This window comes from Entelurus aequoreus, linkage group LG04 (assembly GCF_033978785.1).
Source record: "Entelurus aequoreus isolate RoL-2023_Sb linkage group LG04, RoL_Eaeq_v1.1, whole genome shotgun sequence".
Lineage (NCBI taxonomy): Eukaryota > Metazoa > Chordata > Actinopteri > Syngnathiformes > Syngnathidae > Entelurus > Entelurus aequoreus.
In genome coordinates, this window is record NC_084734.1 from 89,623,822 (window position 1) to 89,648,836 (window position 25,015).

The 25,015-nt window shown below is 38.9% G+C and overlaps 1 protein-coding gene across 4 annotated transcripts in view; it reads right to left on the minus strand.

The window, feature by feature from the left end:
• Nucleotides 1–200: 200 nt before the first annotated feature.
• The window catches only part of wu:fc21g02, a 36,622-nt gene continuing 11,807 nt past the window's right edge, over nt 201–25,015 (minus strand). For 3 of the 4 annotated variants that reach the window (XM_062045973.1, XM_062045972.1, XM_062045970.1), the window contains 8 exons: nt 21,579–21,724; nt 21,384–21,513; nt 19,107–19,379; nt 11,978–12,250; nt 11,243–11,409; nt 11,018–11,173; nt 8,512–8,556; nt 201–6,775 (listed from right to left, as the gene is read on the minus strand). In XM_062045973.1, the coding sequence (XP_061901957.1) occupies nt 6,602–6,775; nt 8,512–8,556; nt 11,018–11,173; nt 11,243–11,409; nt 11,978–12,250; nt 19,107–19,379; nt 21,384–21,513; nt 21,579–21,724 (1,364 nt within the window). In that variant the 3' untranslated portion in view covers nt 201–6,601. The remainder of the gene's footprint in view (nt 6,776–8,511; nt 8,557–11,017; nt 11,174–11,242; nt 11,410–11,977; nt 12,251–19,106; nt 19,380–21,383; nt 21,514–21,578; nt 21,725–25,015) is intronic. The other variant, XM_062045974.1, reaches the window with a different exon arrangement.

A 25,015-nucleotide genomic window follows, 5' to 3' on the forward strand; every position in this document is an offset into this window, starting at 1 on the left:
TCAGTAGAAGCATTTAAGTCCCATCTTAAAACTCATTTGTATAATCTAGCCTTTAAATAGACCCCCCCCTTTTTAGACCAGTTGATCTGCCGTTTCTTTTCTTCTCTCCTCTTCTCCCCTGTCCCTTGCGAGGGGGAGTCGCATAGGTCCGGTGGCCATGGATGAAGTGCTGGCTGTCCAGAGCCGGGACCCCGGGTGGACCACTAGCCTGTGCATCGGTTGGGGACATCTCTGCGCTGCTGACCCGTCTCCGCTCGGGATGGTTTCCTGTTGGCCCCGCTGTGGACTGGACTCCCGCTGATGTGTTGGATCCACTGTGGACTGGACTTTCACAATGTTATGTCAGACCCACTCGACATCCGTTGCTTTCGGTCTCCCCTAGAGGGGGGGGGTTACCCACATATGCGGTCCTCTCCAAGGTTTCTCATAGTCATTCACCGACGTCCCACTGGGGTGAGTTTTTCCTTGCCCGTATGTGGGCTCTGTACCGAGGATGTCGTTGTGGCTTGTACAGCCCTTTGAGACACTTGTGATTTAGGGCTATATAAATAAACATTGATTGAACATTGATATCTACCACCACTACTGTTTTCTGTTTATTTGTTACTGACTGTGGCAGGACACCTCTGCCTCTGTTTCACTTTATGTTGCTGGTAAATAATATGCTTGTAGTAGTAGGCTAAAGTTAAATTATTTAGTATGCACTAATTAAAGGGGCAGAACTTTAAGAGACATTTTAGCTTTTATATTTTTATAAGATATATTTTTTGTAAGAACCACAATTAATAAATATATTTCAGTGAGTAACTTCAAATCTGTATATAAATATGCACATAAAGTGTTGTAATTATATTGTAAAATGGATGGATGGACGTTTAAAACAAAACTGTTATTATTAATTAGTAAGTATACATTTTTTGAGCCTTTTTAGAGAAAATCATATCTTTGTAGTAAATTATGCAAATTACTCGATGATGTCATGGTGATCACGCCCATAGCCACGCCCCCACCGCCACAGGTATCTTGGCAGTTTATGGGAAACACTGTAATGCATACATTAAACCGGTCCCTGGTGGAAAAAAGGTTGGGGAACACTGGTGTAAATGTCACCTGAGGAAGCAGAAAAGTTCATTTGATACATCCTAACAACAGCAACACGTGTATGCTCTCTCTCTCTCGCTCTCTCTCTATATACTGTATATCATTTATAGCTATTTCATAAGTCCATAATAAAACACACATTTAGCTAATTACATATATGGACATAAAGCCCCCCCCCCCATCCCCCCTAGTGGCTGACATGTGTAACTCCACGATTGAGGGATTTTCTACTTCTGCACATGCTCAGTGGCGTTCTTACCTTGCATTATTAGGGCAGAATGATATTTAATACAGAGCATCAGATAGTGATGTTTTTGGCCACGCCTCGAATTGTTAAAGGGTCTACATCCCAGCAGGCACAAGACATCGATACAATGTTGATTATACGTACGTGTCCTTTTAAAACGGACTTTGAAACAACGTTGCAAAACAGTTGTGTTTGTAAATAGAGACAAGGTTGACGTCCAACGTTGGATGGTTGGGAAATTGCCACAATTCAATGATCAAATCAACGTCAGAACCTGACATTGGATAAAAGCATGTAGTGTCAACGTTGTATTTGTGTTGTAAAATATCGGTTGAAAAATGACCAAAATTTAATGTTCCAATCAATGTCAGAACCTGACATTGGATAAACGTTGTGGAAAAGCATGTAGTTTTAACGTTGTATTTGTGTTGTAAAATATCGGTTGAAAAATGACCAAAATTCAATGTTCAATGTCAGAACCCAGCATTGATTTAACGTTGTCAAAGAGCACATTAATGATGGAGGTGTATGATTTCTGCCTAGCAACAGAATAAAATCGGTCCAAAAATCTTGGATTTTGAAAAAAGGATTGTCTTATGTTATGTTCCTTTAGGGCTACCATATTTTTTAGGCTATTGTTGTTTTTTGTGGTAGAGTCGACCCCAGGCCACATCGCTGTTTTTGGGAATTCATTTTTTCAAAAGGATATCCTCCAACATTTTTGACCTAAATTGAGCACTTTCAAGCATAACAATGGCAAAGTAAAGTGAACATATCAGTACTACTGTAGCATTAGCCACTAGAGGAGACAGTTCAGTATCGTGGCCACTGATTGGCTCAGCCTCAGGCAGCATTACTAGATTAGTCATTAGTAAATATTTAATTATTATTAGACGAAAAGAGTGTAAAGGTGCAAATTACTTGCCACTTGTCAGGATTTTAAATTTTATTTCTAGTAATTTCCCTCGTTTTAAAAGCTATTTACTTGTTTTTAGTCATTGACTTTACATCATAATCTTAAATTTTAGCATGAAAAATTATACTTTGTCTATTGTAGTTTAAAAATGTTAAAATTGAGTAGAAAAAACATTCAAATAAAATATTTTAGTCGTCCCCACATAGAAAATCTCGTTTAAAGATTCTGCAACATCAATATTTACCTGTACCCATTTGACTGGTGTATGTATTTTATGTACTGTCATTTAAATGTATTGTATTTGTATTTACTTACTTGAATTCATTTATTTTCCCCTATTTTATTTTTATATTTTGTGGGTGTCTTTGTTTTTTTGGGGGTAAAGGGAACATTTGATATGTAATTGTATTCCTGGGACTTGCCTTAAAAATAAAATTTTTTTTTTTAAAAAGACAACATCCCAAGGATGCTTAAATTAAGAATTGCAATTTTAATAATGCTTGCATTCCGGAAAAAAAACACCTATTTCTATTATCCCGCTAATTTCTATATATACACATTTTAATTTAGGATGTCTTATCAAGTCAAATTAACTTAGCTGCATGGAAAGATCATTTCACTAGTTTTTAGTATTTCTTTTCCTAAAATCCTATATTTTTCCAGCTCTTTTTTGAAGTGTAAAGGGTGTTATTTGGGGCGGTATAGCTCGGTTGGTAGAGTGGCCGTGCCAGCAACTTGAGGGTTCCAAGTTCGACCCCCGCTTCCGCCATCCTAGTCACTGCCGTTGTGTCCTTAGGCAAGACACTTTACCCACCTGCTCCCAGTGCCACCCACACTGCTTTAAATGTAACTTAGATATTGGATTTCACTATGTAAAAGTGCTTTGAGTCACTAGAGAAAAAGCGCTATATAAATATAATTCCCTTCACTATTTCATGTCTGGAGGGATGTCATAATGTTGAAAAACACATTTACCGTATTTTTCGGACTATAAGTCGCAGTTTTTGTCATAGTTTGGCCGGGGGTGCGACTTATACTCAGGAGCGACTTATGTGTGAAATTATTAACACATTAGCGTAAAATATCAAATAATATTATTTAGCTCAGGGGTCACCAACGCGGTGCCCGCGGGCCCCAGGCAGCCCGTAAGGACCAGATGAGTAGCCCGCTGGCCTGTTCTAAAAATAGCTCAAATAGCAGCACTTACCAGTGAGCTGCCTCTATTTTTTAAATGTTATTTATTTACTAGCAAGCTGGTCTCACTTTGCACGACATTTTTAATTCTAAGAGAGACAAAACTCAAATAGAATTTAAAATTCCAAGAAAATATTTTAAAGACTTGGTCTTCACTTGTTTAAATAAATTCATTAATTTTTTTACTTTGCTTCTTATAACTTTCAGAAAGACAATTTTAGAGAAAAAATACAACCTTAAAAATGATTTTAGGATTTTTAAACACATATACCTTTTTACCTTTTAAATTCCTTCCTCTTCTTTCCTGACAATTTAAATCAATGTTCAAGTAAATTAATGTTTTTTTTATTGTAAAGAATAATAAATACATTTTAATTTAATTCTTCATTTTAGCTTCTGTTTTTTCGACAAATATTTGAGAAATATTTCTTCAAACTTATGATAAAAATTCAAAAAAATTATTCTGGCAAATCTAGAAAATCTGTAGAATCAAATTTATTTTGAATTTCTTTTAAAATTTTTGTTCGGGAAAATCTAGAAGGAATAATGATTTGTCTTTGTTAGAAATATAGCTTGGTCCAATTTGTTATATATTCTAACAAAGTGCAGATTGGATTTTAACCTATTTAAAACATGTCATCAACATTCTAAAATTAATCTTAATCAGGAAAAATTACTAATGATGTTCCATAAATTCTTTTTTTAATTTTTTCAAAAAGATTCGAATTAGCTAGTTTTTCTCTTCTTTTTTTCGGTTGAATTTTGAATTTTAAAGAGTCGAAATTGAAGAGAAACTATGTTTCAAAATTTAATTGTCATTTTTTACGTGTTTTCTCCTCTTTTAAACCGTTCAATTAAGTGTAAATATCATTAATTATTGATAATAACATAGAGTTAAAGGTAAATTGTGCAAATTGGCTATTTCTGGCAATTTATTTAAGTGTGTATCAAACTGGTAGCCCTTCGCATTAATCACTACCCAAGAAGTAGCTCTTGGTTTCAAACAGGTTGGTGACCCCTGATTTATCTCATTCACGTAAGAGACTAGACGTATAAGATTTCATGGGATTTAGCGATTAGGAGTGACAGATTGTTTGGTAAACGTATAGCATGTTCTATATGTTATAGTTATTTGAATGACTTACCATAATATGTTACGTTAACATACCAGGCACGTTCTCAGTTGGTTATTTATGCCTCATAACGTACACTTATTCAGCCTGTTGTTCACTATTCTTTATTTATTATTAGGGTTCGCATGTACCCTGTACAAAGGACTCCCACAGGGAGTCCTTTGTACAGGTACAAAGGAACCTATTGAAATTGTAAGGTTGATTATTATTCCGCAGCTTTGCGCACTACTTTGCCACCCTTAACATGCTTCAAAACTCACCAAATTTTATACACCCATAGAAAAACTGGGACAGCACACTTTAGTAAAAAACCAAACCCCAAAAATCAAAATTGCGCTCTAGTGCCCCCTAGGAAAAAAACAAAAACAAACTGCCTGTAACTCCCACTAGGAAGGTCGTAGAGACATGAAACAAAAACCTGTATGTAGGTCTCACTTAGACCTACAATTCATAATTTCACATCCTCAGGCAAAAACCAACAGGAAGTTGGCAATTTCCCCTTCAACACAAAAAATGACTAAAAACACAAATTTTAGCCTCTTTGAGCTGTAATTTGACCCCCTTAAAATACTTCAAAACTCACCAAAATTTTTACACACATTGGGACTGGTGGAAATTGCGATCTAAAAAAAACCGAACCCCAAAACTCAAAATTGCGCTCTAGCGCAATTTTTGAATAAAACAGAGACAAAACTGCTTCTCAGAGGAAAACACAGACAAAACTGCTTGTAACTTCCGGTAGGAACGTTTTAGAGACATGAAACAAAAACCTCTACGTAGGTCTCACTTAGACCTACATTTCATAGATTGAAATCCTTCAGCAAAAATCAACAGGAAGTTTGATATCCCCACTTCAAAACAAATTTTTTTTTAAAAAGCGGTCACCAAATATATAATATTATCTCCTCTGAGCGCGTTTGTTGTTTTGGCTTCAAACTACTACAGGAGAGAGATTGAACCAATCTGATTAAAAGTTGGCGAAAGCGTTTTAATAAGTGCTACGGTTTTGATTTTACGAGCCTTCAAAGAAAAGAACCACTGTGCCGCAGCACCTAGGAAAAAAACACAGACACAACTTCCTCTAACTCCCAGTACGAATATCGTAGAGACACGCAACAAAAACCTCTATGTAGGTCTCACTCAGGACTACCACTGGACAAAAGTATTGGGACACCTAGGACTAGCACCTGCCAAAATGCGGACCCGACCAACGCTGCTTGCAGCTTTAATTTTAAATTGCCTTTCAAATGTCTTTTCTTGGTGTTGGCTTTTATCAAATACATTTCCCCCAAAAATGCGACTTATACTCCAGTGCGACTTATATATGTTTTTTTCCTTCTTTGTTATGCATTTTCGGCCGGTGCGACTTATACTCCGGAAAAATACAGTATTTATTTTCTTAAAATCCTATATTTTGTCAGCTCTTTTTTGAAGTGTAAAGGGTGTTATTTCATGTCATAATGTTGAAAAACACATTTAAATGTTTTTTATGCCGTAGCTATGACAAGATTCCATTAATCATTCCTACTTTGCGGAATTCATTCATCACGGTCATGTCCGGAACCAATTAACAGTGACAAACAAGGGACGACTATAAATTGCGTCACTCTGTATATTTCTATGCAGACATATTGTATTTGTCATTCTTAAGAAGGGGTGAATAAAATGACATTTCAGCCATGACGGACAGAGAATCCAAACCGGTATATAATAAAAACATCCCTTTTGAATGAATTTGCTGTGGAAGAACCCTTCCACGCTGCGCCACTCCCCCTACAGTGGGTAACTTTCCCACTCTATGCACGGTTAAAACGCCACTGAGTTGTATCTTAGTGTCCTTTTAAAGCCAGCAAAAGCACGCCAAAAACAACAAACACTGACGACGACGTATGTTCATGTGTTCATGCAGGGAAAAAAGCCACACATGCACACTTTTTTTTTTTTGAATGATACACCTGGCAGCGTGCGGCTCCTCCCCCTCCCGACATTCTCGTCCTTGCTTGCGGCCCCTCACTTGAAGCTGAGCTTCTTGGAGGTGTAAACGTTGGCGATGTCGGCGTCTGAGCTGAGGGCGGAAGAAAAGTTCATCCCTTTGAGTTCGAACCTGGGCCCGGGGTCCGACGATAAGAAACCGGATCCAAAGGTCGGGCCCGGGGCGGAGTCATGCCCGCCTGAAACAACAGTCTGGGGGCGGAGCCAAAGGATGCGCTTGTTACTACTTGAGGTACAGTACACATCGATGCAAAGTTTTGACTTCAAAGTACTGTTATTGGAACCTTTGAGTATTGACCGATGCTTATATTGATCCGATATCAGCAGGAATCATACATACTTTTAATCCTTTGTAGTGTGGAATGTTAGGGCAGTGTTTTTCAACCTTTTTTGAGCCCAGGCACATTTTTTGGGTTGAAAAAATGCGGAGGCACACCACCAGCAGAATTCATTAAAAAACGAAACTCAGTTGACAGTAAAAATTTGTCGCAATTGTTGGATATGACTTTAAACCATAACCAAGCATGCATCACTATAGCTCTTGTCTCAAAGTAGGTGTACTGTCACATCATGCCCTGACTTTTTGAGTTTTTTGCTGTTTTACTGTGTGTAGTGTTTTAGCTCTTGTCTTGCGCTCCTATTTTGGTAGCTTTTTCTCTTGTTTTGGTATTTTCCCGAAGCAGTTTATTGTCTTCCTTTGAGCGATATTCCCCGCATCTACTTTGTTTTAGCAATCAAGAATGTTTCAGTTGTTTTTATCCTTCTTTGTGGGGACATTGTTGATTGTCACGTCATGTTCGGATGTACTTTGTGGACGCCGTCTCCGCTCCACAGTAAGTCTTTGCTGTCGTCCAGCATTCTGTTTTTGTTTACTTTGTAGCCAGTTCAGTTTTAGTTTCGTTCTGCATAGCCTTCCCTAAGCTTCAATGCCTTTTCTTAGGGGCACTCACCTTTTATTTATTTTTGGTTTAAGCATTAGACACCTTTTTACCTGCACGCTGCCTCCCGCTGTTTCCAACATCTACAAAGCAATTAGCTACCTGCTGCCACCTACTGATATGAAAGAGTATAACATAGTTACTCTGCCGACCTCTAGACAGCACCGACACTCAACAACAACACATCATTTGCAGACTATAATTACTGGTTTGCAAAAAATATTTTTAACCCAAATAGGTGAAATCATCTCCCACGGCACACCAGACTGTATTGTGCCGCGGCACAGTGGTTGAAAAACACTGGTCTAGAGAGAGGATGATACAACAACAACCGTTGGTGTGTCAACATTGTCACAGTCAGTACACGACACGTAAGAGGATGGCGGATCGATTCATAAATTGGTGGTGTCGACACCAAGGGTAGTATCAGTACAAATCGATATTTTTATTCTCCCAAAATTATTTTCTGTCGTTTTTGTTAATGTTTACAAACTCAGGGAACATTTCCAAAAGTAGTAGATAGTTTTTGCTTTTGTGTAATAATTGTGTACTATTGACTTTGTTTTGCTCAAACAATTGTATGTAGTTAAAGAGAATAATCAACTAGTTTGACGATTGTGTTATTGTTGCACTGTCAATCACAATTATCATATTTACAGTGTCAAAATGTACATGTGATCTGTATTGGTATCGGCCGATCTCACTCATGGATGATCGATATCGGAATCGGCAACATAAAACCCTGATCCCTAGAATGGTGTCTTTTCGCCAACAATGGAAAACACAACAGTGGATTTAGGTTAGAAAATATTGCTTTGCTTTGTGTGTGTGTGTGTGTGTGTGTGTGTGTGTGTGTGTGTGTGTGTGTGTGTGTGTGTGTGTGTGTGTGTGTGTGTGTGTGTGTGTGTGTGTGTGTGTGTGTGTGTGTGTGTGTGTGTGTGTGTGTGTGTGTGTGTGTGTGTGTGTGTGTGTGTGTGTGTGTGTGTGTACCTCAAGCTGCCCTGGGCTGGGATGGACGACCACTGTGTTGAACACCTGTTGGTGAAACAATACGATGTTACAGTCCGCATCTCGGTGAATAAAGACGATATGCAGTCGCCAGACCAAACATTGGGTACTCTGGTTTGCAGCAAAACTAAAAACAAGGTAACATTTAGAACTCACACTGTTTTTTTATGTCATGGGACCAAAGTCTGCACAGTAAAGAACGACTTGATTTGGCAGCTTTTGTGACAAATATCCCAAACCGAAAACGCCATCTGCTGGGTTAAATAAGTTTTATATTCGGCCGTAGTAATCAACTTAAATATTTAAAATATACAATTAAAAAGCGCCACTTTTGTCATTCTGCTCGCTGTCATTTGAGGACTGCTCCGTGCTTTTTGGCCCATAGAGTTCACATTTAAGTTCAAGTGAAGCGAACCGCACCAGAGTTCACAAGCAGGTGGGCCGAGACCCATCTCCCCAGAAGTCTGTCTGCTTCTTTGGTGCACGCATGGTTGCATTCACACTTGAACAAACCAACTATGATATGCTCTCGTGTCACGCAGTCTCAGAAGCGTGGACCGCAGTGCTGGGATTGGTCGGCCATTTTACTACCGGTACATTATTTCCGGGTTTTCCTTCCCGCCCGTCCTCTGCCCCGACTCGTTCAGGGCTCGCGTAGCCCACCTTCACAAAGATCTTGTCAGCCGCACAGGAGAAAGTTATGTTTAAGTTTTTGACTTTTTCATCTCATTGTCCATAACTGTAGTGCGTTCAAGGGCCCTTAATTAAAGTTAGAAAAAGAGGCCTCGCTATTTTTTAAAGACAGGAGGAGCCTTAACCCTCAGGACATGCACTTATAATATAATTATAATAATGATAATGATGTTTTCTTAAGATTTGAACTACACACTAATGATAACCCAGTATTGGTGGTAGCGGGGGGTGTATTTTGTAGCGTCCCGGAAGAGTTAGTGCTGCAAAGGGTTCTGGGTATTTGTTTTGTTGTGTTTATGTTGTGTTACGGTGTGGATGTTCTCCCGAAATGTGTTTGTCATTCTTTTTTGGTGTGGGTTCACAGTGTGGCATATATTTCTAACAGTGTTAAAGTTGTTTATACGTCCATCCTCAGTGTAACCTGTATGGCAGTTGACCAAGTATGCCTTGCATTCATGTGTGTGTGCGTACAGAAGCCGCACATATCTTGTGACTGGGCCGGCACGTTGTTAGAATGGATGAAAAGCGGACGTGACGACAGCTCGTAGAGGACGTTAAAGGCAGTGCCTTTAAGGCACGCCCCCAAGACTGTGGAATACGAGATATAATGACTGATAAACACCTTCATTTGATAATGAAGGTTGCCTCAGCTAAAAGCCTGAGCCCCGACATTAATGAACTAGCATCCAAGAAAAGATGCCAGGTATCTGGCTTGGGCACATCAGATTAGATCAGTGTGTTGCAAACTGAGCAGTTTAAAGTCCTGAATGGTTGGTTTATTCATTGTTATTTTATTTTCAAATGTATTAGCCTGTGGAAAAAGTTAATGTTGATATTTACCTCAGAAGGCTGCAAATAGAAAAGAGGCATTACATTTTTATTTAAATTGTATTTGATATGCCATTGATATTTTTAAATTATTATTATTATTATTTGAAACTGGATTTTGCATGTCACTATAAAGTTATATAAGCCTTGCTTGTTCAATATTCAATGCAAAACTTGTTTGGGTCCCCATTAAAAGGTTCATTTGTTCAACCTTGGCCCGCGGCTTTGTTCAGTTTTAAATTTTGGCCCACTCTGTATTTGAGTTTGACACCCCTGCTTTAGAGGTTTTAATTAAGCTACGTAGTTTAGCTACATCCATCCATCCATCCATCCATTTTCTACCGCTTGTCTCGTTCAGGGGCATGGGGGGTGCTGGAGCCTATCTCAGCTGCAATCAGGCGGAAGGCGGGGTACACCCTGGACATGTCACCACCTCATCACAGGGCCAACACAGATAGACAGACAACATCCACACTCACATTCACACACTCGGGCCAATTTAGTGTTGCTACATGTAGCTTGTTATTTAAATTTGTGGAAAAATTGCTTGGGGATGTAAAGATTTATTTTTATTTTTTTTAAAGTCTAATCAACCAAAAATGTCTCAAACCCCATGCAGGACCTCTGCAGCCCCCCTCCTTAGGGGTCACAGACTCTGTTCTAGATCTATTGATCCTGTCCTTAAAAAGTCAAAAATCTCATTAAAGTTTTGACAGGTGTTTTTAAAAAAGCTGTTTGTCACCACATTCGTGCAATAATTACGTTTTTTTTTAGTGTACGCAAACATATCAAGAGTGTGTGTATGGCGTGGCGACCTTGGGTTTAGGGTGGGATGAAGGCCCAGAATTTAGTGCAGCCACACTAGTTCGCATCCGTAAACAGACATTGTTATTAATATTTTGTTGCTTGCAGGTAGCAAAATATTAGAAACAGCTTGTTAGATGTAAAAAAAGAGAAAAAACATTACAGGTGGTCCTGTTACAGGAGGTTCCGTAGTGCTGACCGGCTTGTAGGGCTGATAGGCGGGAAGGGCTGCAGGCGCTGGAACTGCTGCAGGAGCAGGACTCGGCTGATATGAGTAAGCTGCAGCAGGGTAACTTGTTCCTGTGGGTTGAGTTGGGCCCTGCAATTAGAAGAAAGGTGTTTTGGTGTAAAGTTTGCCAGGGTGAAGGCTTCTTGAGTGGGTACTTACGTGGTAATACACAGCAGGCGTCGTTGGCGTATTTGATATTAACTGAGGAGTGTTTGTTTTGGAGGCTTTCTTTTTACAGCAGGATCTTCTGATGCAGCAACAGCAGATCGCCACCCCCGCAATGAAGACGACAGACAAGATGATGTAAACATATGTAGGAGCGTGAGCTGTAGAAGAAGAGACATAATTGAGGCGTATAGTCATGACAGCATACCGTATTTTTCGGAGTATAAGTCGCACCGGCCGAAAATGCATAATAAAGAAGGAAAAAACCTATATAAGTCGCACTGGAGTATAAGTCGCATTTTTTGGGGAAATGTATTTGATAAAAGCCAACAGCAAGAATAGACATTTGAAAGGCAATTTAAAATGTCTAAAGAATAGTGAACAACAGGCTGAATAAGTGTACGTTATATGAGGCATAAATAACCAACCGGTATGTTAACGTAACATATTATGGTAAGAGTCATTCAAATAACTATAACATATAGAACATGCTATACGTTTACCAAACAATCTGTCACTCCTAATCGCTAAATCCCATGAAATCTTATACGTCTAGTCTCTTACGTGAATGACATCAATAATATTATTTGATATTTGACGCTAATGTGTTCATCATTTCACACATAAGTCGCTCCTGAGTATAAGTCGCACCCCCGGCCAAACTATGAAAAAACTGCGACTTATAGTCCGAAAAATACGGTAATTAGAATATTTCTCTAATAGTCTCACCCTCTTCCACGTCCAGACTGGCCGATAACCCCAGGTGGCCATCTTTGTCTCGGAACTCGTAGAGGCCAGAATCTTTGCTTTCCACAGGAAAGATTTCTAGGCCGTAACTGTCCGGGTGGAGTCGGTACTTAAATTCCCAATTTCCAGCCACCATCAGATCTTTGTCATCACCCTCCCGACTCGGAGTGAAGGTGACGTCCCATGGAACGAAGGAAGAAGGGTATTGTATGAAACAAGTCGCGCCCTCCTTGGGTTCATGGCTTCTGCTCTGCTCTGTTGTGGGATTGGACAAGACATGTTTTTTTGTGTCAGAATGTGTGGTTGGACAAAGGGAGAAATGTGACAAACTACTTTTTTCTTCTTTTGGGATTACTCAATTTGCATTTTTGCAGGTTTTGTCTGTTCATGCCCAGTTTTTGATACAGAATGTTCCCTTTAAAGGGGAACTGCACTTTTTTGGGGGGGCGAGGGGAATTTTGCCTAACATTCACAAACCTTATTTGAAATAAGCACATACTTGCCAACCTTGAGACCTCCGAATTCGGGAGATGTTGGGGGGGTGTTGAGGCAAGTATGGTGCCAGTATGCATCAGGTAAGACCTGTACTCTAGTTGCTGAGAAGTTAAATGCTCAATTAGACAAAATAGCATCTTGGCTGGAGTCATCCTGTTTAACCCTAAACACTAAAAAGACTAACTCTGTCTGCTTCTCCATAAAAAAGCTACCTCAAACAAACCTGAATATAAAAATTAATGAGGAAGTCATTGAACAAGTACCTGAAGTCAAATATTTGGGCATAATCATAGACTATCAGCTGAATTTTAAAAGTCACATTAAGAAAATGTGTAAAATCCTGAAGGCAAACCTAGGCTGTTTTAAGATTATAAGACACTGCTTAACTCTTAGCTGTGCTTTTACTTTTATGAATGCAATGATTCTGTCACACATATCTTATGGCTTAACCACATGGTCCCAGGCACACCAGTCATCAATCAAGACCATTGAGTGTCTTTATAACCGCACCTTGAAAGTTCTAGACAAGAAGAGTATACGATATCATCATTGCCAAATTTTAACCAAATACAATATTTTAAGTTGTACCAATTTTATTTTGTTACACACAGTCAAACTGGTTTTTAAATGCTTGCATAACTCTGCTCCCCAATTGCTCTGCAAGGCAATTACAAGACTGCAAAGTGGTACCAGATCTACCACCCGAGCAGTGTCAAAAGGCAACTGTTGTGTTCCATTCCGTAGAACATCTTTTGCCCAGACTGCCTTTTCAATAAAAGGACCACAACTATGGAACTCTTTACCGGACACTTTGAAAAGTATACCTGCACTTGTCACTTTCAAAAAACAAACAAAATTATGGCTAGTTGAGCAACAATCGTGTTCCCATGTTTAGTTTTTACTCATTTTTACTAATTGGTTTTTATCTAGTCTGCACTTTGTCTGTGTTATTATTATTATTATTGGCTTTTATCTAGTTTGCACTTTGTCTGTGTTATTACTATTATCATTATTATCAACTCATTCTATTTTTTATTTTCCTATTTTAATGATGTTGGATCTGTGTTGTTGTTGTTGTTGGGGACAAGTGTTGTAAATTAGCTTTGGCTACAAACACTGTGATGCATGCATCGGATAACTGTTTCAGATGTCTATGTTTTTGTATCTGTCCCTATTTCAAATAAACCTCTATAATATAATAATAATGCTGTTTTTTTCCAATAAAATACTGGAAAGGATAGAGATGGTTTGTCTATTTTATCCAATGATTAATAGAAGTAATAATCGACAGATTAATCGATTATCAAATTAGTTGTTAGTTGCAGCCCTACTAGCAAGAATGCTACATTGCGTTGAGGACGCATTTGTTCGCTTGTCACGGACAAATCTGCAGGACACCGCTAGGATGTATCATCAACACGCACTGCTATATAACGATTGTATTAAAAGCTTTATTGTCAGCCAAATGTACATCCCTTATATTGCATATCGTCTATATCAGTGTTTCGTAACCTCCTAGAGGGCCGCCAAAACATACGTTTCTCAGCTGTGGTCGTTATGGGCCGCAGCGGTACTCGGTTGTAATATACTTTTCCACCACTTGTGACAGCAACGACCATCTCAAACAAACAAGTTTGGAGCTTAAGTCATAAAGAAGTTTCTTAGGCGCAGAAAATATGACTAAAGTGAAGCTACGTTTTCATTTACACTTTAATTTTATTGACAGTTAAAGGCCTACTGAAATGATTTTTTTTTATTTAAACGGGGATAGCAGATCTATTCTATGTGTCATACTTGATCATTTCGCGATATTGCCATATTTTTGCTGAAAGGATTTAGTATAGAACAACGACGATAAAGATTGCAACTTTTGGTATCTGATAAAAAAAAGGCTTGCACCTACCGGAAGTAGCGTGACGTAGTCAGTTGAACATATACGCAAAGTTCCCTATTGTTTACAATGATGGCAGCATGAAGTGAGAGAGATTCGGACCGAGAAAGCGACAATTTCCCCATTAATTTGAGCGAGGATGAAAGATTTGTGGATGAGTAAAGTGCAAGTGAAGGACTAGTGGGGAGTTGAAGCTATTCAGATAGGGAAGATGCTGTGAGAGCCGGGGGTGACCTGATATTCAGCTGGGAATGACTACAACAGTAAATAAACACAAGACATATATATACTCTATTAGCCACAACACAACCAGGCTTATATTTAATATGCCACAAATTAATCCTGCATAAAAACACCTGCGTGTTTGTTATGCTAGCTCCTAGCTCCTCTGCTAGCTCCTAGCTCCATAGAACACGCCAATACAATTCAAACACCTGATCAACACACACAATCACTCAGCCCAAAAGACCGTTTACCTAACCCAAGGTTCATAAAGCTTATATATTTTTAAAAAGTTACGTACGTGACGCGCACATACGGTCAAGTTATCGAATGTTTAGCAGCCAAGGCTGCATACTCACGGTACCTGATATTCAGCTGGGAATGACTACAACAGTAAATAAACACAAGACATATATATACTCTATTAGCCACAACACAACCAGGCTTATATTTAATATGCCACAAATTAATCCTGCATAATAACACCTGCGTGTTTGTTATGCTAGCTCCTAGCTCCTCTGCTAGCTCCTAGCTCCATAGAACACGCCAATACAATTCAAACACCTGATCAACACACACAATCACTCAGCCCAAAAGACCGTTCACCTAACCCAAGGTTCATAAAGCTTATATATTTTTAAAAAGTTACGTACGTGACGCGCACGTACGGTACGGTACGTGTTATGCTAGCTCCTAGCTCCTCTGCTAGCTCCTAGCTCCATAGAACACGCCAATACAATTCAAACACATGATCAACACACACAATCACTCAGCCCAAAAGACCGTTCACCTAACCCAAGGTTCATAAAGCTTATATATTTTAAAAAAGTTACGTACATACGCAAAAAAAAGCCAAAGCTGCATACTCACAGTAGCACGTCTGCGTCTTTGTCATCCAAATCAAAGTAATCCTGGTAAGAGTCTGTGTTGTCCCAGTTCCCTACAGGCGTCTGTGTATCCAAATCAAAAGTCCTCCTGGTTAGAGTCTCTGTTATCCGAGTTCTTCCATCTTGACTGCATCTTTCGGGAATGTAAACAAAGAAGCGCCGGCTGTGTACTGTTGTGGCTGACTACGTTCGAAAAATACGTCCATTTCGCACCGACAACTTTCTTCTTTGCTTGCTTGGCTTCCTTCTCCATAATGCAATGAACATGATTGAAACAGATTCACGAACACAGATGTCCAGAATACTGTGGAATTATGAAATGAAAACAGAGCTTTTTCGTATCGGCTTCAATGTGGAAGGCATACCCGTGTTCGCCGGGCTACGTCACACGCATACGTCATCCTCAGAGGCGTTTCGAACCGGAAGTTTAGCGGCAAATTTAAAATGTCACTTTATAAGTTAACCCGGCCGTATTGGCATGTGTTATAATGTTAAGATTTCATCATTGATATATAAACTATCAGACTGCGTGGTCGGTAGTAGTGGGTTTCAGTAGGCCTTTAAGTTAAGAAACATTCAGTCAGTTTATTTATTCTAGCATCGCATTAGCATGTCAATGTATTTTCGTTCGTTATTTGGTTAGTACTTTTTTATTTTTTTAATCAGCCTGACCTAAGCCTCTCGAGAGTGGTAAAGTTGGGCCCCGCGGTGAAAAAGGTTAAGAACCCTAGTAGGTGTAAACATGTATGTTTTAATGATGTTGTAATTTTATCGAACAATTTATTTCCCATGAATTAGTTTTTTTTGCATAGAATTAAATTCAAGTTTGATTAAAAAATAAGTATAAAAATTGTTTCACAAATAAAAGTGTGAACATTTTTTGTAATGGGCAGGGGGCGGGGCTCCAAATACATTCCTGCTTAGGGCTCCCAATTCAACCTGGGGCGGCACTGTGGAAAATGTCATGTATTTACACTATACTGTATAACGTGAGGATGTAATGGTGTATTATTATTATGTATCCTCTAGCTCACAGGTGTCAAACTCAAGACCCGGGGGCCAGATTTGGCCCGCCACATCATTTAATGCCCTGAAATAATATGAGTCAACAATGCATTTTATCATTTACTAAATGTAATCTTTTCATTGTGACAGACAGAAATACATGTATTGCATGCTATTGAGTATATTTTAAACTTTATTATCTAAGATTGCAACAAATATAATACCGGTACTATCATTAATTTCTAACTTTTTAAAAGTAAAACAAAATAAATATCTGCTTGAGTTATATCAAAGCAAGTTATTCATTAAAGGCCTACTGAAATGACATTTTTTTATTTAAACGGGGATAGCAGATCTATTCTGTGTCATACTTGATCATTTCGCGATATTGCCATATTTTTGCTGAAAGGATTTAGTAGAGAACATCGACGATAAAGTTCGCAACTTTTGCTCGCTTTTAAAAAAAAGCCTTGCCTGTACCGGAAGTAGCGTGACGTCAAAGGTTGAAAGGCTGCTCACATTTCCCCATTGTTTACACCAGCAGCGAGAGCGATTCGGACCGAGAAAGCGACGATTACCCCATTATTTGAGCCAGGATGAAAGATTTGTGGATGAGGAACGTCAGAGTGAAGGACTAGAGTGCAGTGCAGGACGTATCTTTTTTCGCTCTGACCGTAACTTAGGTACAAGCTGGCTCATTGGATTCCACACTCTCTCCTTTTTCTATTGTGGATCACGGATTTGTATTTTAAACCACCTCGGATACTATATCCTCTAGAAAATGAGAGTCGAGAACGCGAAATGGACATTCACAGTGACTTTTATCTTCACGACAATACATCGGCGAAACACTTTAGCTACGGAGCTAACGTGATAGCATCGGGTTTAACTGCATATAGAAACAAAAGAAATAAGCCCCTGACTGGAAGGATAGACAGAAAATCAACAATACTATTAAACCATGGACATGTAACTACACGGTTAATGCTTTCCAGCCTGGCGAAGCTTAACAATGCTGTTGCTAACGACGCCATTGAAGCTAACTTAGCAACGGGACCTCACAGAGCTATGCTAAAAACATTAGCTATCCACCTACGTCAGCCAGCCCTCATCTGCTCATCAACACCCGTGCTCACCTGCGTTCCAGCGATCGACGGAGCGACGAAGGACTTCACCCGATCATCCGTGCGGTCGGCGGCTAGCGTCGGATAGCGCGTTTGCTATCCAAGTCAAAGTCCTCCTGCTTGTGTTGCTGCAGCCGCCGCTAATACACCGATCCCACCTACAACTTTCTTCTTTGCAGTCTTCATTGTTCATTAAACAAATTGCAAAAGATTCACCAACACAGATGTCCAGAATACTGTGGAATTTTGAGATGAAAACAGAGCTTTTTGTATTGGATTCAATGGCGTCCGAATACTTCCGTTTCAACGATTGACGTCACGCGCATATGTCATCGAATCTACACGTTTTCAACCGGAAGTTTAGCGGGAAATTTAAAATTGCACTTTATAAGTTAACCCGGCCGTATTGGCATGTGTTGCAATGTTAAGAATTCATCATTGATATATAAACTATCAGACTGCGTGGTCGCTAGTAGTGGCTTTCAGTAGGCCTTTAAGTTGTACACTGTAGAAATGACAATAGATTTTACAACAAAAAAACGGGCAGCTCAGTTGCCAGGATTCTACAGTAAAATAAAAAACTATAGTACCGTTTTTCCATTTACAGTCATATGCTGTAAATTTTACGGTGAAATTGTGGCGACTCAGCTGCCAACATTTCTTAACGAGCCTTTGCAAGGAATTTAGGAATTTTACCATCTAAGGTCTGTAATATCATCAAAAGGTGCAGAGAATCTGGAGAAATCACTGCACGTAACATTGAATGCCCGTGACCTTGGATAACTCAGGCGGTAAAAAAAACCAACATCAGTGTGTAAAGGATATCACCACATGGACTCAGGAACACTTCAGAAAACCACTGTCAGTAACTACAGTTTGTCACTACATCTGTAAGTGCAAGTTAAAACTCTACTATGCAAAGCAAAAGCCATTTCTCAACAACACCCACAAGTTTTTTGTTTTACAGTGTACGAATATAATAATCAAATGCACAGTAATTAATTTTATAATATCATGAGGTGAATTCTTATACATGTATATTCATAAATTATATAGGGTTACAAGCGGCCCTCTTATCTGCAATGTGGCCCTCCGTGTAACCTTGTTTGACACCCCTGCTCTAGCTCCGTATTGTAAATTGTTGTGTATCAGGTGATTATGCAATGTATGATTGTATTTATTAGTGAGGTTGTACGTACAAATCATTTTATGAATGTATCGGGGTTTAAGAAAAAGCCATGACACCATAAGCTTCTTCCTGCTACTTTTCCGACACATTCCTCGTTTTTTTATGTGTTTATTTATTTTTCAGATGACTCCTGTTTTTAGCTGAGCTATTTTGTTTTGATTATATTGTTGTGTTGGAAATGAAATGCAATTCTTGTTTAAGGACCTAATGCAACAACCTGAGTCAAATATCCTAGTGCTCTTGTAGTACAATACAAAAAGGACAGTTTAAAGAAAAAGTATTTTCGAGCAATAGTCACCTGTGACTGCCAGCTTTTTCCTGGACAACAACCCGTAGCTCTTTCGCCTCAAGTTGTAGTAGCCGCTATCGTCCTGTGTGAGATCTGAAATCTCCCAATAATTGTTCTTGAACTGGCCCCTGACTGCCTGACGGCCTTTAGGGTCGGTGCGGTTCCACAGGATCGTTGTTTGGTCCGGCTTGCCAATGGGAGTGAACTCCAGAATGTGCACACTACTAAGAATTTCGATGCGGTACATCCCATGGTAATATTTTTCCACCTTGTCAGCACAGTCTAAAGACAGAAAATAAGGTTGACTTTATTTTGAATACATAGGATGACACAATTAGGTAGCAGTTTAGTGCATCCTTTTATTGTTTCCAATGAAGTAAACTTAAACTTATTTTTATTACAGTATATCTTCTCAAGGGACAATACTATAAAAAATAGCATGGTGCTCACTTGAAATACTGACATTTCCGACACACTTTTGGAAATGCGGTATACTTACTTGCATTGCCCAATGTTTAGAGAACAATATTGACTTATTTTCAGATAGTAATTCTATACCACTTTGCAAGCTGAACTCGGACTACTCTAAAATATACCATATTTTAATATGTATAGTATTGACCGTTGAGAAGATTAAACAAAATGGTAGCTGAAATGGGAGATATATACATATATATATATATATATATATATATATATATATATATATATATATATATATATATATACACACACACACATACATATACAGTACAGGCCAAAACTTTGGATACACCTTCTCATTCAATGTGTTTTCTTTATTTTCATGACTATGAGCTTCAAGAGGTAATAGTTTTCACTTCACAGGTGCGCTTGAAGCTCATCGAGAGAATGCCAAGAGTGTGCAAAGCCGTAATCAGAGCAAAGGGTGGCTGTTTTGAAGAAACTAGAATAAAAGACATGTTTTCAGTTATTTCACCTTTTTTTATTAAGTACATAACTCCACATGTGTTCATTCATAGTTTTGATGCCTTCAGTGACAATCTACAATGTAAATAGTCATTAAAAATAAAGAAAGTGCATTGAATGAGAAGGCCTGTACTGTATGTATCAATCATGATAAATCAAAGGTGATTGCTTGCATAATGAATATTTGCTTAAGAAAAGACACCAAAATGTGTACTCATTTTGTAATGCAATGATCTGATGATTACTGACCGTACAGCAGTTAAGGTAAAAGAGCGTGTACGATAAAAATCTATTTGATACTTAATCTAATTAATAATAAAAAATTTAACATCTTTGATCATTTGTTTTTGATAGATCAAATGAGTTAACTTGATAATTTTGACAGCCTTTGCAATGCACTTATGTGATCACTAAACATTTTCTTGGTGTGCAATACGAATGTTAGTGTTTTTTTGTTTTATTGTATTTTTTATCTATACATATTTGTGTGCAATATGTAGTATTTATCACTATCTGATGGCTAAATCAGGCTACAATTAAGGTTTTAGAATGGCCTTCCCAAAGTCCTGACTTAAACCCCATCAAGAACATGTGGACAATGCTGAAGAAACAGCATTGTCGCCGCTCCCAGTCTGTGGGAACACTCTCCCTGACCACCCGAGGGTACCACAGACTGTGGATGCTTTTAAAAAAGGCTTAAAGACCCTTCTTTTCAAAAATGCCTTTTTTTAGATATATGCATACTAGTTCAAGCTATTAGGCTGTTCTAGTTTTTATTTTTTTTATTATCTTTTTTATTTTTTTTTTAATACACTGTAGCACTTTGAGGTTGTTTGCTCAATGCAAAGTGTTTTTTACAAATGAAATCTATTATTATTATTATTATTATTATTATTTCAGAAAACCAACAAATTTAGCTGAACTGTACCAATTTTGTCAAGAGGAGTGGTCAAAAGTTCAAGCAGAAGCTTGCCAGAAGCTTTGGGTGGCTACCAAAAGCGCCTCATTGCAGTGAAACTTGCCAAAGGACATGTAACCAAATATTAACATTGCTGTATGTAAACTTTTGACCCAGCCAATTTGGTCACATTTTCAGTAGATCCATAATAAATTCATAAAAGAACCAAACTTCAGGAATGTTTTTTTGTGACCAACAAGTATGTGCTCGAGTCACTCTATCACAAAAAAACCAAAGAGTTGTAGAATCTATTGGAAACTAAAGCGCCCATGACATTATGTTCTTTACAAGTGTATGTAAACTTTTGACCATGACTGTATATATATATATACTTGTGAAGGACATAAAGTCTGTATAAATAAATGTAAAAAGGCTCTTACCTAATATTTTCAGAGAGACAATATTGAAGGGGGAATAATCATATTGGACTGAGAAAATTCCCTCATCTTGTTCTGTCAACTCTTGCAGGGACATAGAAGTGTGCAGAATTTTGACACGCGGGTCCTTCGCCTGGGAAGACAACGGTTTTCATACATTATTGCATCATCATCATCATCGCACTTCAAGGAGCTCACCTCGCCATTGTCAACCAGCAGCCTTTTGCTTTCTGAGCCCTTCGGAGTGAAGTATATCTTCCCGGTAAATAAAGGTGGCGTGTATTGGAAAGGGAAGCGATACGCTTGGCCGAAGCACAACTCTTCATGCGTTACTCCGTAGGAACCTGGAAAAGGACGCAAAGGAAAAAAAAAAAAAATGTTGCATTTTTGGCGCAAATATATTAGAGCTCACCCCTCCTTTTGAATATCAGTTTTATTACATTTCATTCATCGAATTTCTTCGCTGCTCGACAGTTGTTTGATGACGGTTTCTTTGGGTTCCCAATTCGGTACTTTTAAAGGTACCCGACCAATTCCGTCGGTACTACCGGGTATCAACTTACGTAAAATCAAACTGTGCCATATTTCGGTACCTTTGTTGCACGGGACATTTCGTCCAAACTGTTCATCGGCTCCAACCCCTTGGCGAGGAAACAAGCAGCACTCAGCCAAACTGCCTCTAAGTCAGTCCTGGGCAATTATTTTGACTCAGGGGGACAAATTTAGAGAAAAAAAATGTGTCTGGGGGCCGGTATATCTATTTTTAGGAACACTAATACAAAACCTCACAATAATGTCTGATTGAATGCTAAAAACGTTATGACAGACCGCCTTAAAAAACAGAATGGAATTGTTTTATTTTTTTACTGAATGAGACACCCAGAATGTACAAACCCCGTTTCCATATGAGTTGGGAAATTGTGTTAGATGTAAATATAAACGGAATACAATGATTTGCAAATCCTTTTCAACCCATATTCAATTGAATGCACTACAAAGACAAGATATTTAAAGTTCAAACTCATAAACGTTTTTTTTTTTTTTGCAAATAATAATTAACTTAGAATTTCATGGCTGTAACACGTGCCAAAGTAGTTGGGAAAGGGCATGTTCACCACTGTGTTACATGGCCTTTCCTTTTAACAACACCCAGTAAACGTTTGGGAACTGAGGAGACACATTTTTGAAGCTTCTCAGGTGGAATTCTTTCCCATTCTTGCTTGATGTACAGCTTAAGTTGTTCAACAGTCCGGGGGTCTCCCTTCTGCTATTTTAGGCTTCATAATGCGCCACACATTTTCAATGGGAGACAGGTCTGGACTACAGGCAGGCCAGTCTAGTACCCGCACTCTTTTACTATAAAGTAACACGTGGCTTGGCATTGTCTTGCTGAAATAAGCAGGGGCGTCCATGGTAACGTTGCTTGGATGTCAACATATGTTGCTCCAAAACCTGTATGTACCTTTCAGCATTAATGGCGCCTTCACAGATGTGTAAGTTACCCATGTCTTGGGCACTAATACACCCCCATACCATCACACATGCTGGCTTTTACACTTTGCGCCTATAACAATCCGGATGGTTCTTTTCCTCTTTGGTCCGGAGGACACGACGTCCACAGTTTCCAAAAACAATTTGAAATGTGGACTCGTCAGACCACAGAACACTTTTCCACTTTGTATCAGTCCATCTTAGATGAGCTCAGGCCCAGCGAAGCCGACGGCGTTTCTGGGTGTTGTTGATCAACGGTTTTCGCCTTCCATAGGAGAGTTTTAACTTGCACTTACAGATGTAGCGACCAACTGTAGTTACTGACAGTGGGTTTCTGAAGTGTTCCTGAGCCCATGTGGTGATATCCTTTACACACTGATGTCGCTTGTTGATGCAGTACAGCCTGAGGGATCGAAGGTCACGGGCTTAGCTGCTTACGTGCAGTGATTTCTCCAGATTCTCTGAACCCTTTGATGATATTACAGACCGTAGATGGTGAAATCCCTAAATTCCTTGCAATAGCTGCTTGAGAAAGGTTCTTCTTAAACTGTTCAACAATTTGCTCAAGCATTTGTTGACAAAGTGGTGACCCTCGCCCCATCCTTGTTTGTGAATGACTGAGCATTTCATGGAATCTACTTTTATACCCAATCATGGCACCCACCTGTTCCCAATTTGCCTGTTCACCTGTGGGATGTTCCAAATAAGTGTTTGATGAGCATTCCTCAACTTTATCAGTATTTATTGCCACCTTTCCCAACTTCTTTGTCACGTGTTGCTGGCATCAAATTCTAAAGTTAATGATTATTTGCAAAAAAAAAAAGTTTATCAGTTTGAACATCAAATATGTTGTCTTTGTAACATATTTAACTGAATATAGGTTGAAAATTATTTGCAAATCATTGTATTCCATTTATATTTACATCTAACACAATTTCCCAACTCATATGGAAACGGGGTTTGTACATGAAAATAAAGAACGTGGGATTTACAATATTAACTATGAACGATAAAACACTGAATATTGACAACATATGAACGTCACACCCCCTCTCGATCGACATATTTGACAATCAAGCGAAACGCAACAAAAATGCAACAAACATAGCGAAATATGAACGCGAAGGGTAAAAAATAAACCCACCTACAATCTGATATATCTGATATATCACTAAGCTTTAGAACTTTGTTGTAAAAAATCCCCTTCCGTGTCTGTCCCTGACACCCAGGTTGGCCACTCTGGAAACACTCTGTGGAAACGCTCCCCACCTACACTGCTTGGTGCCTCGTCTGACCTGCTGTGATTTAGATTACCATAGTAACTAATTAGATTACCTGGTAATCTAATAAGATTACCATAGTAACTAGTATATCATGCAAAAGCGCAGATTCCAACCATTGAAATACTTTGTATAGTTCAAGACTTACGGTCATTAGAAAACATCACTGCAAATCATAATGGCAGCTACACTTTCCATCTTAAAGATCTAAAAAAATGATTTGGGAATGTCCGGCGGGCTAGATTGAAAAGCTTAACGGGCCACATGCGGCCCCTGGGCCTTAATTTGCCCAGATCTGTTCTAAGTAATGTGGCCATTTTCCATGCCAAAAAAGCAAGTATGCCTCATAAAAAGGCTCAAACGTACAGTAAAGCTCCACTTTTCCAAAATGCGCTAGCTTGATGCTAATTTACATTGGCTCTACCGTGGACATGCTACTGATTAGCATTAGCGATTTACATGGCGTTTTCTACAGCTACGAATTTGGTAATGAAAACAACTAAGACGCAAGTTGCAATTGTTTAGTGCAAACGTACAAACCTTTAGTGCAAAATAACAAATTTAACGTAATTTAAACATGAGGTTGCTTATGTTTCTGGTGCATCTTTGACAGGGGTTCGATCCCGGCACTTACACTGTGCGCCACGGGGGACAATGCGAGTACGAGAGTAAGTACGCCGTTACATTTTTGTCAGTGACGGAGCAGGAAGGTGCTAGGAATCTGTTTGCAGTAAGACTGGAATGAAGCACCCACTGCAGTGTTTCCCACACATTCATTTATTTGTGGCGGCCCGCCACAAAAGAATTACGTCCGCCACAAATAAAAAATTTAAAAATTTAAAAAAAAAGTTTTATATTCCTGTC